This window comes from Ruditapes philippinarum, unplaced genomic scaffold (genome assembly GCF_026571515.1).
Source record: "Ruditapes philippinarum isolate M1 unplaced genomic scaffold, ASM2657151v2 ctg255_1_1_1_1, whole genome shotgun sequence".
Classification (NCBI taxonomy): domain Eukaryota; kingdom Metazoa; phylum Mollusca; class Bivalvia; order Venerida; family Veneridae; genus Ruditapes; species Ruditapes philippinarum.
The window spans coordinates 1-17,387 of record NW_026854839.1 but is presented as its reverse complement, the minus strand read 5'-3'; the positions used below and the strand labels follow the sequence as shown (position 1 = coordinate 17,387).

The following is a 17,387-nucleotide window of genomic DNA, read 5'->3' as shown; positions in this document are numbered from 1 at the left end:
TAAAAATGTGTTTAAAAGTTAGATATTGTGAAGTGAACAAGGAAAATAATTTACAGTTTCAAAACAGCACTTGCAATCCACGTAAATTAACAAAAGGATGTTGAAATAAGCAAAAATATCCCATACTACGTTAGTAACGCAGTAGAGATATGGTGATAAATACTGCAAAATCAGTCTTCAATCGCATATAACATAAAGATTATTACTTGAATCTTAAATCGTTTTACTTTTCGTAAAATCTTAGTATATTTTTCTCATGTTTAATTTTCTTGAAATATTTTGGCTATTCTGGAGGCATGCAGCTTTAACGCCACCTGCCACTATTCGGTTTTCGAACATCGATAAGCTCAATGTCTGGTATTGGTTCGTCTGTAGGATTCAGTTGTAAACTATTCCTTCCCTACTCTGAATAAATTTCATTTGTCAAGTAAAAATATTAGAAAAATAAGAAATATTTCAAAATTTACTTCATTTGCAATGAAATTAAGAGCAGAATTGCTTGCAAATAAACCAGATATTAAAAACAGATATAGAATTATCTGTTTAATTACTTTCAAATAATAGATCTATAAATATTATTAAAATGATCGTTCGATGTGTATATGTTTTTGTGTGTTATATTCGAAATTCAAAATTCAAATTGTTTTGTTTTTTATTTCCCCATTTCAAACCTTGAATTCGGTTGAATGCTCTGCTGTAAGAGTGTAAGGATTTTGTCAGTGATAAAACTTTAGTGTACAATGTTGAAATTATCCAAATAATACAATAGCTTTAAAGACTGTCTTTAAAATATCTATTCAACCTAAGACCTGTTTCATATTTTGTCGTCGTTTTTACCCATTCATTTATACTAATTGCAAATGCATTACTATGGCCATTAAAATAGTATTTTAATGTCATTCGCTTAAACGTAACGTAAAACAAAATGTCCCATAGGCTCCTATAAAAATTATTTTCTTTCACAAGATTTGAGATAAAGGTTATGTGTAAGTAACGAGTGTTAAATTAATTACTATTTCTAATTGTAAGTTGTTACAGCCATAGTTTTGTAGCCAGTAATTTGTACATAATACATGAGTTAAAATACACCAAAACAACACATATTTTTTTAAAAATCTTTACTAGTTTCGACTGTTGTCTTCATCAGAATAACGTACAAAATATATGACGTCACGTCCGTTAGGACGCCAACGTCAACGTGACAAAATTGCGCAAAAACGTGAATGTAAAGTAATTAACAAAATAATACATAATACATGTACATTTCTCTCTCAAATGGATAATAAAGTCGCTGCTCAAGCTATAGTGGTTTATTTACAGAAATAATAATCAGACTGTATCTTTACATAAATAAATAGAAAACTTTATGCGAAGTGGAACTTAAAGGACGCGTGCCTGTGCGAAACGTTGTTCATGTTTACGTTTTGTTGCATTAATTTGTATACACGTATACACTTGATCTAACGTTCGCAGATATTTAACATGGAATACAAGGTATGAATAACAGGGACGCAACAGATATAAATCGGATAATGTATGGAAGTTTGTATTCTAAACACCATATTTCAGGGGTGCCCTTTGGTACCGCAATTTTAAATATTTCCGCGTGAATAAATTTGTAAGAATAAAAAGGACTTCGTTTTACTGACTTATTTTACTAGTATTGACTCCTGTATCATTATTTACAACACAGGTATCCACCGAAGTAAAGTCAAAGATAAAAGAAATTAATTTTAGATCATTCTTTTCCATGTTTATATAAGAATGGGCAACGTCTGCAAATTAGCGTATGGTACCGGCCGTATAATCATTATCTGCAAACCTTGGTGCCAATTGACTATTTTCGCTTTTCTGTATAGTCTGTGTATAAATCGTTCAATTTTTGCAGTAAAAAGGAGAATTATGATTAATATATGACAAAAATGAAATACAAATTCAACTGTTTGCGCTGTCTGCTGCTAAAAATAAATATTAAGATAAGAATAGCCATGGTAAGATAATATTAAAATAAGTTAATGTAAGATTAATATTAAGATAATATAAGATAAGATTGATTTCAACAATGCAACATTATGAACATATACTGTAGGCTCTTAGGAGTGCATATGTAACATAAAGTAAAAATCAACAATGGTTAAAGCAGCTGCATAAAGAATATATTATAACAAAATATATGATAACAGTCACCATTCAGCTAATTTAACAAAAATATTTAAATTATTTAGTGGTGTTTAAACGATGTCATTCGCAATCTCATTCAAATCCCAATGTATCATTTCTTATGCGCACCGGCAAATTACTGGTACCATCAATCAATGGGACAGACATTTTAAGTGCACGAAGCCAGAAACCATGTGATTTGTTTACAAATGGCGGCCAAGGAACAGGACCCAGTTATTTCTGAGTTAAATCAACCTTATTTAGACGGCGGACATGAAACGTCTTATATTTTTGTCCGCGGTTTAGGTTCAGGGGCTTTTGCAGAAGCAAATCTTTACAGGAAGATTGAAGTACGAATAATTTGTGTATTTTTTCAGTTTGTGTCTTAAACCATGTCCATGGCCCAAGATTTTTTTAACTTTTTTTGGCCTATGAACGGGGAAGTCGTTAAAAAATTCCTTTCATTCTTTCCGTTTTAAAGGTGTCATTCGGTAATATGAAATTAGGTGCTACCTATGGCGCGGAAAGCTCTTATGAATTATGATTTTAGCATAACATATTTAGTGTACTTGTAAACCAGATCTTTTTTGAATAAACAAAACGTATAAATTGGTGGTGTTCAACCTATCACCGGAAACGCTCGGCCTATTCCGAAAAACTCCGGACCTCTGCGCATGCGTCGGCGTTTGGAAAATCCCGTCCGCCATTTTTGTTAATCTCTAATCACAGTTGTTGTTTTTACGTTATTTTTAATGTGCTAATTTATCAAAAAGGATATGTTTGAATAACTTTTTATATTTATAGTCGTTACTATAATTCTTATCAATGAAATGCAGGTTTATTTTCTGATTTTGTACATCATTCTTTCACCGGAAGTGTCAAACTCCTCACACTGATTACCTCCCTTGGCATAATTGTAATCACTGCCTTCACAGACGTCACATGATGATGAAAGTCACATGACGTAACGTCGAAATTCAAATGTAAATATCGACCGTTACATAGAAAATCTAACGTCATTTTTCTCTTTCTGTTTTATTTTTAACTTTTTGTACCTACGTCCGTTATATTTTAACAAAAAATTATCAAAAGTACACAAAATACTGAAAAATAAATTAAAAAGCTAAAAAATATAAATATCCTAATTTGGATATTTCAATGTTTGTGATGGCAGAGATCTCTGTACTGATAAGGGGAGATCACTGCGTAGGAGATTGCGGAAGTGTTACTAAGCATGCGTCTGCAATAGTCTGAATTATGTAGACGCTCATTAAAAGCGTTCAAAAGGATTTCAAAATGGCGGCGCCCAGTTAACTAAGGATTTCTTCGCAGCCCATTAGGTATAGGATATATATTTTTTTGAAATTTTCATATAGTTTGAATTTGATTTCCTTTAAACTGATACGCGTCATACATGTTATCTAAGAGCGCTACAGCCCTCGCGGGGCCTTCGGCCCCGCTCGGACTTTCCGCGTATTACATGCACCGCTTCCGTTTTCACTCGGAACACTCAACGATTAATATGAAAAAGGCAAAGCCTCAAAGCGAGCTCGATGTTTGAAATAGTATGAAATAATCTCAAATGCAGTGACTAGTGCGTGTGACGTCACACGTACTGTGTTAAATATGGCCCCATCCCTGTCGTGAAATAAATAACGAGATAAAACTTTGTTTATTTTATTTCACTCTATAATTTTTCAAGCGAAATAAAGATTATTTTAAGTGAAATAAATGTAAAACTTAAAACATTTGCGACATTAAAATAGCGTACTTGATTTGTTTGTTTTGCACGTGCTGTTTGGCGCTACATTGTGACGTCACGTAAACAATACTTTAAACGTCTGTACAGCGTTAATGCCTGAATAAAAGATATTGGTGTTCGGATTTATTTTCTTAGTTAGACCATTTTCTTTCATTCTAGATAGTTTTCACAACAAAATTCGACAAAAAAATTTTTTTTTTTATCAGATTTCAAACAAAATGGCGCTTTTTCATTTTTTATACACAGCTTCCATTATTCTGGTTCCCTGTCCAATTATGGCTCTCATAGACGTGCGCGGGTGACCAGTCTACACATCCGTTTTACCGTTATCTTTAAATTCGAAAGGTTGCGATGTGTCCAATTTGGTACTTAGGACGAAAGTTTTCAAAACCATCACTTAGCAGGTACTTGCGTTACCGTAAAGCTCGCTTTGCGAGAAGGCCCTTCGGGCCAGCTCGTCGAGCTCGCTATTATTTATCCGAAAAGATTTGTTCCGTTATCGGAATACCCCGCCTATAATCATTGAGTTATATTGTAAATGGCGGCGCCCGACTAGAACTGACACTGAAATTTCATTGATAGGTATAGAATTCTATATATTTTTTTAATTGTTTTTATTTGATTTTCTTTTAAATATACACATGTAGTCTATAGCCAGGCAAGCCAAAGCCCGGACCCGCTTCGCGGGCCCGGTGTTTGACTTCCCTGTATCAAAAAGGCAAAGCCTCAAAGCGAGCTCGATTTTCTTTTACCGTAAAATAGTTTAAAATAATTGTTCATTTTTATTTGGAATTTTCGGTTTTAAAATTGTCATTTGGTATTTTATTCACTGCTTCCATTTATTCTGGTTCCTCCTTTCTATTACGGTTCCTATATAAGTGTGGAGGACACCAGTCTATGCTTCCGTTTTCAATCAGAGTACATCGGCTTTCATCGTTGTATTGTAATTCGAAAAGTTGCTATGTGTCCAATTCGGTACTTCGAACGAAAGTTTTCAAAACCATCACTTAGCACCAGGTACTCGCTTATATGAAATTAGGTGCTACCTATGGCGCGGAAAGCTCTTATGAATTATTTTCAAAACCATCACTATCCAGCAGGTACTCGCGTTACCGTAAAGCTCCCTTTGCGAGCAGGCCCTTTGGGCCAGCTCTTCGAGCCTGCTACTAAATGAATTTTTGACATTTTAATAGTGAGCTTGAAGAGTAGGCCCGGTCTGCTCGCAAAGTGAGCATTACGAAACATAAGTATCTTCAAAAGTGATGGTTTTGAAAATTTTTGCTAGAAGTACGTCAAAATCATTTGATATATGAAATTAGGCAAAGCCTATGAACGGGGAATTCGGTAAAGAAATTGTTCATCTTTCCATTTTTAAGATGTCATTCAGTATTTCATGCACCGCTTCCTGATCCGTTTTTACTCGGAATAGTCGATGATTAATCAGAAAAGTTGCCATTGTCCAGTGACTTTTTTCACTGAATTGGGAAGAGGCCTTAGCCACTTGATTTGGGAAAAATCATCGCTAAAATGGCTAATTTTGGAAGTAAAAAAGCAGGTTTAAGTTCACATGTTTGGGAAAACTGCATGAATTTAAAGAAAATTTCAATTGGGAAGAGGCCTTTTATCGGAGTCTGTCATATAACCAGAAAAATCACTGTTGTCTTTATCGGAATACCCTGTCAATTATCATTCAGCTACATTGAAAATGGCAGCGCCCAACTAGAACTAACACTGAAAATTTCATTGATAGGTATAGAATTCTATATATTCTTTTATTGTTTTTTATTTGACTTTCTTTTAAATATACACGCATAGTCTATAGCAGGGCAAGCCAAAGCTTCGCGGTCCTGGCCTTTGACTTTCCCATAATAAGTTTGCCTGCTTTTCATTGGAGGTTATTTTGGTTCCTTGTCCTTTTCTTGTTTGGGCACACAGGGAATCATTACCAGCAGGTAACTTTCACTATACTTATGCTAGCTGGATAGCTTCCTAACATAAAAGAATCCAGAGTCCCTGAAGGGATTCAAACCAAAGCTTTGAGTGGCAAGTGGTTTAAAGTCATCAACTTTAACAACACTCAGCCACAGACACCTCCATCTGGGACATAAATATTTATACTGAGTCCCAGGTAACATTTAGGTCAATCTGCCACATTAAATATAGATGTTGCTATGAGGTTTTTTTTTGTGTACATTGTGTGTATGTGTATGGTATCTTTTATAGGACAACAGCCTGGTGGTATGGAAGGAAATCAACATGGCAAGGCTAGGAGAGAAGGAGAAAAGAGATGCTGTTAATGAGATAGACATTCTCTCCCTACTTAATCATGCAAATGTTATAACTTATTATAATCACTTCCTTGATGGTGAAACATTACTCATTGAACTTGAGTATGCAAATGGTAAAGTATACTTTATTTCAATTAGGTATCTTACCTTTCTATGAACTCAAGAACATTGTGTTAAATTATTTGTTTATTTCTTATAATATTCAGACAAAGAGTCATGTGTTTATTTATTTAGTGCTATTTCATTCTCTTTTTTAAACTAATAATATTTTATGTAAAGAACTCTGATGCATTTTCTGAAACTTATATATGTTGTACATTTGTTATAATTTAATTTTCATCATATTCAATATGTTTATTGTAGGTGGTACATTGGCTCAAAAAATTGATAAACAGAATGAACTATTTCAAGAAGATGTGAGTTGATTTTGCTTTCACAGTGATGTTTATTAAAAATGTATCTTGAATCCTCAACTACTGTATCATTAGTCCTGTCCTAAAAGATTTAACCTTTTGATTCCAGTCGTCATTTTAAGCATTCTACAGGGTGTGCTTGAACCTGTTTATAGTTATTCACAACAACAAGGGGGTTCCATTGTCATGCTACCATGTGTTACAATAAACTTAAAACTTGTTTCCCACAGGGAAAGAATACCCTTTGAATGTCAAAGATCTATTTTTCAGGGGTTTTAGTGTAAAAGAATAAACCTGTAAGTGATAGTTCAAATGATAACAAATCCCAAGAATTTTCTTTGTCTAGGGTAAGGAGAAAATATATTTGAAATGTACTTAATATATCATGTGCTAAGTATTTTTAAATCTATCTTTTCAAATCAACGACACACAGGTATGAATGTGCATGTAAGTCTTTCACTACTTTCTTAGCTTGAGAACTAGTATATGTCTGAAAAAAGAGATTGTTCTACCTTTTCGTAATATAGGTTGTGGTTGGTAAATCAGATTACATCAGGTACATACACTCTATGATGCTTCCTTTCTTCTGGAATACTGAATGATGTAAATTTCACAGTCATGTTAACATAATTGTGTAATAATTGAAAAATTTAGGTTAAAAGGAAATCAAAGTGCCAAAAAGTACTTGAACATATTTTATCAAATGGTCTTACATTTATTTACTATAAGTATGATTTGTGCATGAATATTTCAGATGGTGAAATGGTATTTGTTCCAGCTGACATCTGCTTTAGCTCATTGTCATGAGCATGGTATCATCCACAGGTAGGAGAAAATATAAAACTAATGACATTATAACTTTGTTATGTTATAGTTGTTTTAAAAAATATACAGTAGTGCAGCTTTATATTGTGCCATCATTTTTAGCTCGACTATTCGAAGAATATGAGAGCTATTGTAGTCGCCCCGGCGTCGGCGTCAGCATCCGCGTCGGCGTCTGCGTTGGTTAAAGTTTTTTGTAAAGTCAAATATCTCAATTATTACTTGAGATATTCAATTGAAACTTACAATACTTATTTATAGTAACAAGGTACATCAGATTGACAAGTTGGATAACTCTGCCTACAATATTGACAGAATTATGCCCCTTTTTAACTTAGAAATTTTGGTTAAAGTTTTTTGTAAAGTCAAATATCTCAATTATTGCTTGAGATATTCAATTGAAACTTACAATACTTATTTATAGTAACAAGGTACATCAGATTGACAAGTTGGATAACTCTGCCTTCAATATTGACAGAATTATGCCCCTTTTTAACTTAGAAATTTTGGTTAAAGTTTTTTGTAATGTCAAATATCTCAATTATTGCTTTAGATATTCAATTGAAACTTACAATACTTATTTATAGTAAAAAGGTTCATCAGATTGACAAGTTGGATAACTCTGCCAACAATATTGACAGAATTATGCCCCTTTGGAACTTAGAAATTTTGGTTAAAGTTTTTTTTGTAAAGTCAAATATCTCAATTATTGCTTGAGATATTCAATTGAAATTTAAAATACTTTTTTATAGTAACAATGTACATCAGTTTGCAAAATTGCATAACTCTGCCTGCAATATTTGCAGAATTATTTGCCCCTTTGAAACTTAGAAATTTTGGTTAAAGGTTAAAGGTCTTCAAAGATATTTACTTGAAACTTAACCCATGCACTTAGAGTCATAATTGGAGGGTCATAATTGTATGTCACTGACCAAGTTCCATAACTGTATTGCATTAAGGCTGATTCATTTCCCCTTTTCTACTTAGTCTCTTGGTTAATGTTTACATGCAAGTTTTATATATCTCAATAACTATTAAAGATATTAATTTAAAACTTCACATTTGCATTTATGGTCATAATTGTAGGTCCCTGACAAAGACCCATAATTCTATCTTGCACTTAGGCTGATTTTTCTCCCCTTTTTCAACTTAGAAATTCATGGTAAAGTTTTGCTTGTAAGCTGTTATCTCAATAACTACTGAAGGGTTTGTGCCTTTTTTGGGACAATTTTATGCATTCATAATTATTAAGCAGTGATTTACTTGATAAAACATCTTAATAACAAGCCTTTGTACCTTTTCTGTCAAATTATGTATTCATAGGTAATTAGTATTATTATACACCCTTGTGACATTACCCTCCGAATAGTCAAGCCAATACTGTATAATAAGACTCTTTCTAAGGCCTATAACGTGAATTTATAAAAAAAAATGAGCCCTTTTGTGAACTTAAAAAATTTAACATTATCAAGGCTCTTTTACTATCAAGCACTTAGAATAGTCGAGCATGCTGTCCTACTGACAGCTCTTGTTTTTATTATATATCTCCTTTAAATCACAATGATGTTTAATTAACAACAACTACAATACTGTGTTGCCCTTAAAGTTTTAACAACATTCTTGATTCCCAGAATAAAATTGTTTCAAGAATTTCAGAGGTGTGCCTGGAAAAGATTACAATGTATGTAAGAGATTTTTTAAATGACATCATTGATATGCTTTAGTGTTTAAATGAAAGTATTTTGAATTGTGAATTTTTCCACATGGTCTTATGATAAATGTACACAAAGCAATATTTTGTTTTGAAATGATATTTGTCTTTTATTACTTAAACTGTCTTATTATCATTGACATGGTAAACAAAAAGACATATCATGTTTTGCATTTAGTATGTATATATAAAACAACTTAATACCATTAATCTTGGTTAGTCATTTTATCATTCACTTGTTTATTTACGCAGTAAAATAGTGAAGTAAAGTAAAGTATTTTATGAGGCTAGCACATTCGGTTTTCCCATCTTCCATGAGGGCCTTAGACTATGACTGTCCTGTTGTAATACTCATAATGGCTAGAAGATATTACATATTATATTGTATACTTATTTTTCAGAGATGTAAAGTGTTTAAACATCTTCATGACGAAGACAGACCTTTTAAAGTTAGGAGATTTTGGTATATCAAAAGTTCTCGAGTCAACATCAGAAATGGCCCAGACTGTAGGTATTTTCTGTACAGTGTGTAGACTTTAAACTTACACGGAATGGTTTATGTAAACTTACATTCTTTATTCATGATTTAATGTATTTGTTTCAGCAAGTTTTTATATTCTCAGCATTTTGAGAGGTTGAAGAGATTGACATATTGAAAGCTTGATGGAAAAAACAACAGATGAAAATAAAAACAAAAAATATATTTTTATTAAAAAGCACATTCATAAGAAACTTTAGTCACTTTTAAATAAAGTCTGATTTCAAATTTTCTCCCCAATTTTCTTAGTTGATGAAGTTACTTTGTTCTAAATTTCCTGTCCAATTTAGTCGCTTCACCACTCTAAAAAAAAAAAACCTCTTATAATGTTTGTGTAGATATAATGTACATGATACATGTATAATCAAATGATAATTTGATAATTTACAGTAAGAATAATCCTAATGCAAAACAATCTGGGCATATTTTTGATATACATGTATATAATTTAAGGTTGATTTATTTCAGGTACTTGGTACACCTTTGTATATGTCACCTGAAATAATGAAGGGAGCAAAGTAAGTTGGTTATAAAGAAAATCATATTTTCTTAACTTTAGCAATACCATGTACATGTATGAAATGTCATTATACAATATGCATCCCATGTTTACACAATGAGCTAAAGCTTTTTTTTTTCCATTATCCCTTAATTTACTGAGTTTGTGTAAAACTGAAACAGCCAATATTTTATCAAAATACAAAATTAGAACTACCAACAGTATGGAGTTTGGTTTTAATACTGGTGGCAAATGCTATTCTCTTCAAGCAGGTTAATAGTTAGATACCAACACACAATTCTAATTTGCCATTTTTAATGATATTTTTTCTTCAGTATTTTTGTCTACATGCCATAACAAAAAAATTGTATTTATAAATTGATCCAAGTAAGGTGCCATGTAAAAAATCATTAGTTTTAAATATTCATGTATCTTGAGAAGACAAAATTGTTTTATTACAAAGTATTATTTGATTTACAGGTATGACTATAAAACAGATATGTGGGCCCTTGGTTGTGTATTATATGAACTTCTAACACTGACTAGAACTTTCCAAGGAACTGTAAGTCTAACTTTTGACTGCAGATGTTCAGTTTTACGCGACAGCTGTAAAAACTTGTCCAGTATTGCATCCCATAGTTCATATATTTTTCTGGCGTCAGATTTCTCATTTTATTGCAAAAGTTAAATGTTTTACTCAATTTTTAGTTATATTTAATGTTAAAGATATATGATGACTTGGGATAATGCTTGAGATATCATTTAGGATAATTAAAATTTAACCTTACATAGTACATATTTAATATGAGATAATTATCTAGGAAAAAATAGGTCTAGACTAGTTGCCATTTATAAGTATTCAAATAAAATTCAGTTTGTGTGTTAATATATATAGATAATTATGCATTTATTTGTTTTCCTATAGAATCATCTACGGCTTGCATATGAGATAGTATGTGGTGAACATGGTAGTGTGGATGGCAGATATTCTAAGGCTATTAGGGATCTAGTTGATAAATTACTGCAGAAGGTTAGACAAATTTCCTGTAATAATGATTATAATACCATCTTTACTCAAGTTTCAGTGACTTACTTTATTGTTTGACCCAATTAGCACTGCCACCCCCCCACCCACCCTCCACTCACACAGACACCAGTAGAAGAAAAAATCTTCGTATTCCATAATGAAAGAGCAATCCAATAAAAATCCAAATATTTTATTTAAAAAATAACAACTAATGACACTCCAGTAATTTAAAATCATTAAAAAGATCTTTAATCGATAATCTTAAAGCCACATTTTATAGTTTTAATAAGCCCCCACCCCACCCCCATAAAAATGCAATTCCATGGGGGCATTTAATGGAAACAATAAGGTATATGATTTAAATATTGACAGATATATGTTATTAACTGAGAACTATAAATTTATAAATTCTGTATTAAGTTAATAATAAAAGTTGACTAATTACACTTACATTATTATCACGCCCACTACACACATTATGTAATTCTTCTTATTCAATATTCTGAAAAGGTTCTTTTTAGTATTACTTCCATTCATTTACTTTTTGTTCTTAAAAAAACTGTTCAAGGAATTCCTTTTAAAGTTTATGTTTTCTTATGTAATCATGATTTATAAGCTTATATATTCAGCTTATGTTAACAAAGTTACATGTTTATATGCCTATGCTTCTTGTTGGAGCTTAAAAAAATCATTAACCATGATTCATATCAATTATATAGGTACTAAACCAAAAAGTACATGTCATTGATTTTGAATGTCTTGTGTCGCACACCACTGATGATTCTAATTACACCTGCAGGAGTACAAGCTTGTATACCTTAAGTCAGTGACAGAAGTCAGACATAGTGAACCTTCCTCCAAAATTAAAAGCTGAACAGTGTCAGGTTTTAAGTGCCTCTGAGTGTATAATACATTGCATATAATACATTACATATAATACATTACATATAATACATTACATATAATACATTACATATAATACATCACATATAATACATTACATATAATACATTACATATAATACATCACATATGATACATCACATATGATACATCACATATAATACATTACATATAATACATTACATATAATACATTACAGGATCCTGCAGACAGACCTTCAGCACTGGAAGTTATAGAAAGTGAAGTCCTCAGTAATAGAAGGTATTCCTTGATAATTATATATACCACATGATTTACACAATAATATTAAAACATACATTATATCAGAGTACTTATAAATTATAGCAGTGTAATTGAAAAACATTTTTTATTATGTAAAATTGTAATGATATCTAAAAAAATGTGTTGTTTTTAACCATTTTTTTTTTCATGTATTTCAACATATTTCTGTTTTATAAAAATAAAACTTTTAAAGTTATATAAGATATATGCTCATGATTTAAAAAATAAATATCTTGATCCTGTCTTTGTGTACTAATTAGTTTTATTTAATTATTTTAGTGTTTTAGAAAAGCGTGTTTATGAATTAAACACAGGAGCTAGGAGAGCCAGGATCCAGACATCTGTATCTGTAACAGAACAAACAGTGGTACCAGTAGTCAAATCAAAGGTCACAGAGGTCAGTGATTACAACAACACTTTTCTAAATGTTAACATATATGTTCAATAAATTTAATGAGAACTTTAGATTTTCCCAATTTTGAAGACAAAGAAAACCTGTTGGTTTGTTTCAATGAAAGTTCAAATTATTTTTGATTAAAGATCAGAAGTTGGTAAGTATTAATTCAAGTTCATGTGTAACAAGTCAAGTGTAAATATGTTACGAATGTTACGATATTGATAAAATGTTATTTTTAAGATGTTTGTTAATTCTCAGGTGTTCCAGTGGGGTGGTGGTAAGGTGGTACCACAGAAGCAGGACATGTTTATAAAGGGCAGGAGTGCTGCACAGGTATCAGCTGGTCATAGTCATTTTGCTGTGGTTACCATGGAGAAAGAAGTGTACACATGGGCAGTAAGTGAATATATAATAGTGGGAAAAAAGTAAACTTTTTTGTTTTAATTCAAAATATACTGTTTAAGAATGCCTGTTGAATTTTTTCAATACTCTTGTTATGCCAGACATATTGCAAGACATATTTTAAGATTATAAGTAACTTAATCTTTGCAAATAATTATCAATTATCTAGTAATATTTCACAAGATATATTGTAGCAAAGAGGTATTTGATATTTTTATTTCAATCCTTTAATATGTAAACTTTTTTGTTCTGTATTACTTAAAGAACTGTGATACATTTTAACAATGTCTATTCTCAACAAATTTTATTTTAGAAATAGAGATTAAGCACAGATTTTTCTAATAGTTTCATTGCTATTCGTGTATAAATTATTTTAATTAGCAAATTACCTTGATGTATTATTTTTTATATCATGATTAATAATTTAGCTTCACATAATACCATAAATGAATAATAAAAAGGAAGGCAAACATGTATCTTTAATATAATCTTGTACATTAAGTCATATAGACATCTGTCCCTTTATCACTGATCTCAAATCATTGGGATAAGACCAGGCAGCCACTTGCAGAAAAAATAAGTAATTTAGACTGGTGAGTAATCTAAGAAAGCCAACAAGGTGGTCTGACTGCCCAGGTAAGACCAAAAAAATATGTGTAAAAATCTGGGTAAAACCAATCAAAGAAGCATATCATATTAGGACAAAGGTGCAGAAATGTTGTTTTTATGTAGAATTTACAAGGAGGTGATAAGATAGTTGGTCAGCTTGGACATGGTAACACAGCAGCATATAAAACACCAAAGAAGGTTGATGCTTTTGAGGGAGTGGGAATTATACAGGCTGAATGTGGCGAGGATTTTACTATCTGTGTCTCAGGTAAATATTAGTTCAGTATATTGTCATGAAAACATATGTACTCAAGCATGACATTAACATAAAAAGTTAACTTGTGGCTGACTTCTTTATTCTTTAATTCATCAAGGCATGGATATTTTATTGTTTTAGTCTTTAAATGAAATCAGAATAAATACTATAAGATTGTTGAACTATTTTTTACTATGTATATGCTATACCTGACTCATTACGATTGTTATCATTGTACAGATGAAGGTCAAGTATACAGTTTTGGTTCAGATTTCTACGGTTGTCTTGGTTGTGATAACGAGGAAGGTGACGAGGTTACCTCCCCTGTTTGTGTTAATGTGTTCATGAGTTGTCCGGTACAAGAGGTGTCATGTGGGGATAATCATGTTGTAGCTCTAACTAAAGATGGTGATGTCTACACATGGGGATGTGGAGAATTTGGTAAAAATTTTTATTAAAAATATAATTTTAAATATAATACATGTACAACAATAAATACATTGTTTTGTTTTTGATCATATTTGTTTATTTAATACTGTAAGAGATGATAGAAACGTTTAAATACATGGAATTGGCAAAGTTTTTTTGGTTAATAATTCCTACCTTACGTTTAAATGCATTGTACTGATTTTGATATTATTATGTTGATCATAAATATGTTCTATAAAATTAACAATATCATACCACCATTAATATGAGTGTTGTATATAATTTAATGTAATTCTTCAAAAGTGAAATCTTCTGTTTTAAAAATTGAAGCAACTTTTCTAAAGTGCTGTATCATAAATGGAAATTAGTAATTGCACAACATAGGAAAAAAAATGGCAATAAACTTACTTTATGCAAAATTGAATTTTAGATATATAACAATGTTGCATTTTAGATATAAAAATAAATCGATTACAAAAATGTGAACTATGTTACCTTTAAACGGCTATGAACTCATTTACATGTATGGTGAGTTTTAACAACAATTACTTTTATTAATATCAGATTACAAACATGTAATTACATGACTCATTTTGTTTTCTATAATGTATATCTTATTTGATTCAATATTTCAGGTAGATTAGGGCTTGGATCTGAAGATGATTTTGCCAGTCCTCAGAAGGTATTAGAATTTACATGTACAATCTTAAAATTTGATGAAAAATTAATACTGTTTGTAAGACAAAAGAAAGAGAGAAAAAGATGTCTCTGGAGTTTTATGATATAAACACAGTCTTTTCAGAATTTTAATAAATTTATATTGATGGAGGTTAAAAAGTTGGAATTTCACTGGTAAAGTCATTATTCTCTTGTAAAAAAAACAACACCTTTTTATATGCCCGAAAGAATTTCGGGCATATTATGTTATACCCCTTGGCCTCCGTTTGCCTGTCCGTCCGTCCGTTAGCAATTTGGTTTCCGGAGCACACCTTAATTTCCATTTCATAAGATGATTATCCATATTGGGTAGAAGACCCTATTGATTTTGGGGTCACAAGGGCAAAGGTCAAGGTTACTTTCACCTTAAAGCTGAAAACAGTTTCGGGAGCATAACTTAAGTTCCGCAGGGCCCACAGTGTTCAAACTTCATAGGATGATTGTCCATATTTGGTCGAAGACCCCTATTGATTTTGGGGTCACAAAGTGACAGTCAATGTTCAAAGTCACTTTTTAAAACTGAAAACAGTTTCTGGAGCATAACTGAAGGCCTTTTTGCCCACAATATTCAAACTTCATAAGATGATTGTCCATATTGGGTGGAAGACCCCATTGATTTTGGGGTCACAAGGTCAAAGGTCAAGGTCACTATTACTTTGAAACTGAAAACAGTTTCCGGAGCATAACTTAATTTCTATTTGGCCCACAGTGTTTCAAACTTCATAGGCTGAATGTCCATATTGGGTAGGAGACCCCTATTGATTTTGGGGTCACAAGGTCAAAGGTCAAAGTCACTATTACCTTAAAACTGAAAACAGTTTCCGGAGCATAACTTAAGATCCATTTGGCCCACAATATTCAAACTTCATAGGATGATTGTCCATATTGGGAAGGAGACCCCTATTGATTTTGTGGTCACACGGTCAAAGGTCAAGGTCACTATTACTTTAAAACTGAAAACAGTTTCCGGAGCATAACTTAATTTCCATTTGGCCCACAATATTCAAACTTCATAGGATGATTGTCCATATTGGGAAGGAGACCCCTATTGATTTTGTGGTCACACGGTCAAATGTCAAGGTCACTATTACTTTAAAACTGAAAACAGTTTCCGGAGCATAACTTAATTTCTATTTGGCCCACAATATTCAAACTTTATAGGAGGATTGCTATTGGAAGGAGGTAATACTTTATTTAATTTATGTAATGTCTTACAAATGCTTCATCCTTAATATAAAAAAAAAAACACTTTCGGGCATATAATGCTCCGCCTAGTGGTGCTCTTGTTTTTAATTTTTATGATAAAATTTTTTTTTGTCAGACTTTACACTCACAATCCTACAAATATGAACATAGGCTCAGGATAATTTGTGTGTAACAAGGTTTTGTTATAATCTAACACACCACAAAAATAAAGGTAGGCTCAGGATAATTTGTATGTAACAAGTTTATCATATAATGTAACAAGGTTGATTTAAAGAAGAGACATCTGATCAAGCACGTGTTTGCTGGAGCAGACGGTACCATACTGCTCACTACAACGGGGAGAGTACTTGCATGTGGTAGTAACGAGAATAATAAACTTGGCTTTAACTCAGAAACATCGGGACTGAAAAAACATAAAGCAAAGGTATGAATGAATACTGTTTGATAACTAAATTGATTTGCATGTTAGAAGTAAAATAAAAAGTTTGGAAATATTAAATGTGATAAATTTGCAAGCTGAACATTTCAAGCAAGGCTTTTACATACAAATGTTTTTCTTTTTCTGTCCATTCTAAGTCTTTAATCCTATACAAGTCAGTATGTTACAGAGAAACATAGATTTAGTTCAAGTAGAGCCTCAACCTACAATCCAATTTTTGCGGAAAGCACTTAAAACCTTTAGACCCTCAGTGATTGGTTGTTTTTAATGTTAACAATATATGTATGTTTTAAAAAATTTAAGATATTAAGATGATACATGTATCCATAGAATACTTGAATAAATGTAAAAGTTTTCTGTTTTTAGGTGTATGACATACCATGTAAATTGAACTTTACTCTAGTCAGACCTTTAATGAGACTTAATGTTGTCTCCTGCAAAGGGGCAAGTAACTCTCTGATAGAGGGATTGAGACAATTTTGATAAAAAAAGAGGAAACATTTTATTTGGGAAAATTTAAACTCAATA

The 17,387-nt window shown here is 31.7% G+C and overlaps 1 protein-coding gene across 1 annotated transcript; it reads left to right on the top strand.

Annotated features, from left to right (window-relative positions):
- Positions 1–2,331: 2,331 nt before the first annotated feature.
- Positions 2,332–17,294, top strand: LOC132741231 (serine/threonine-protein kinase Nek9-like; the record flags this gene model as incomplete). The annotated part of the gene is given in 16 exon segments (XM_060729360.1): positions 2,332–2,510; positions 6,146–6,323; positions 6,574–6,626; positions 7,378–7,448; positions 9,558–9,663; positions 10,163–10,212; positions 10,674–10,755; positions 11,119–11,223; positions 12,322–12,383; positions 12,684–12,801; positions 13,060–13,197; positions 13,936–14,080; positions 14,309–14,509; positions 15,133–15,179; positions 16,683–16,844; positions 17,226–17,294. Coding segments are annotated over 16 exon segments (1,728 nt in total), but the record flags the coding sequence as incomplete, so codon positions are not given.
- Positions 17,295–17,387: the final 93 nt, after the last annotated feature.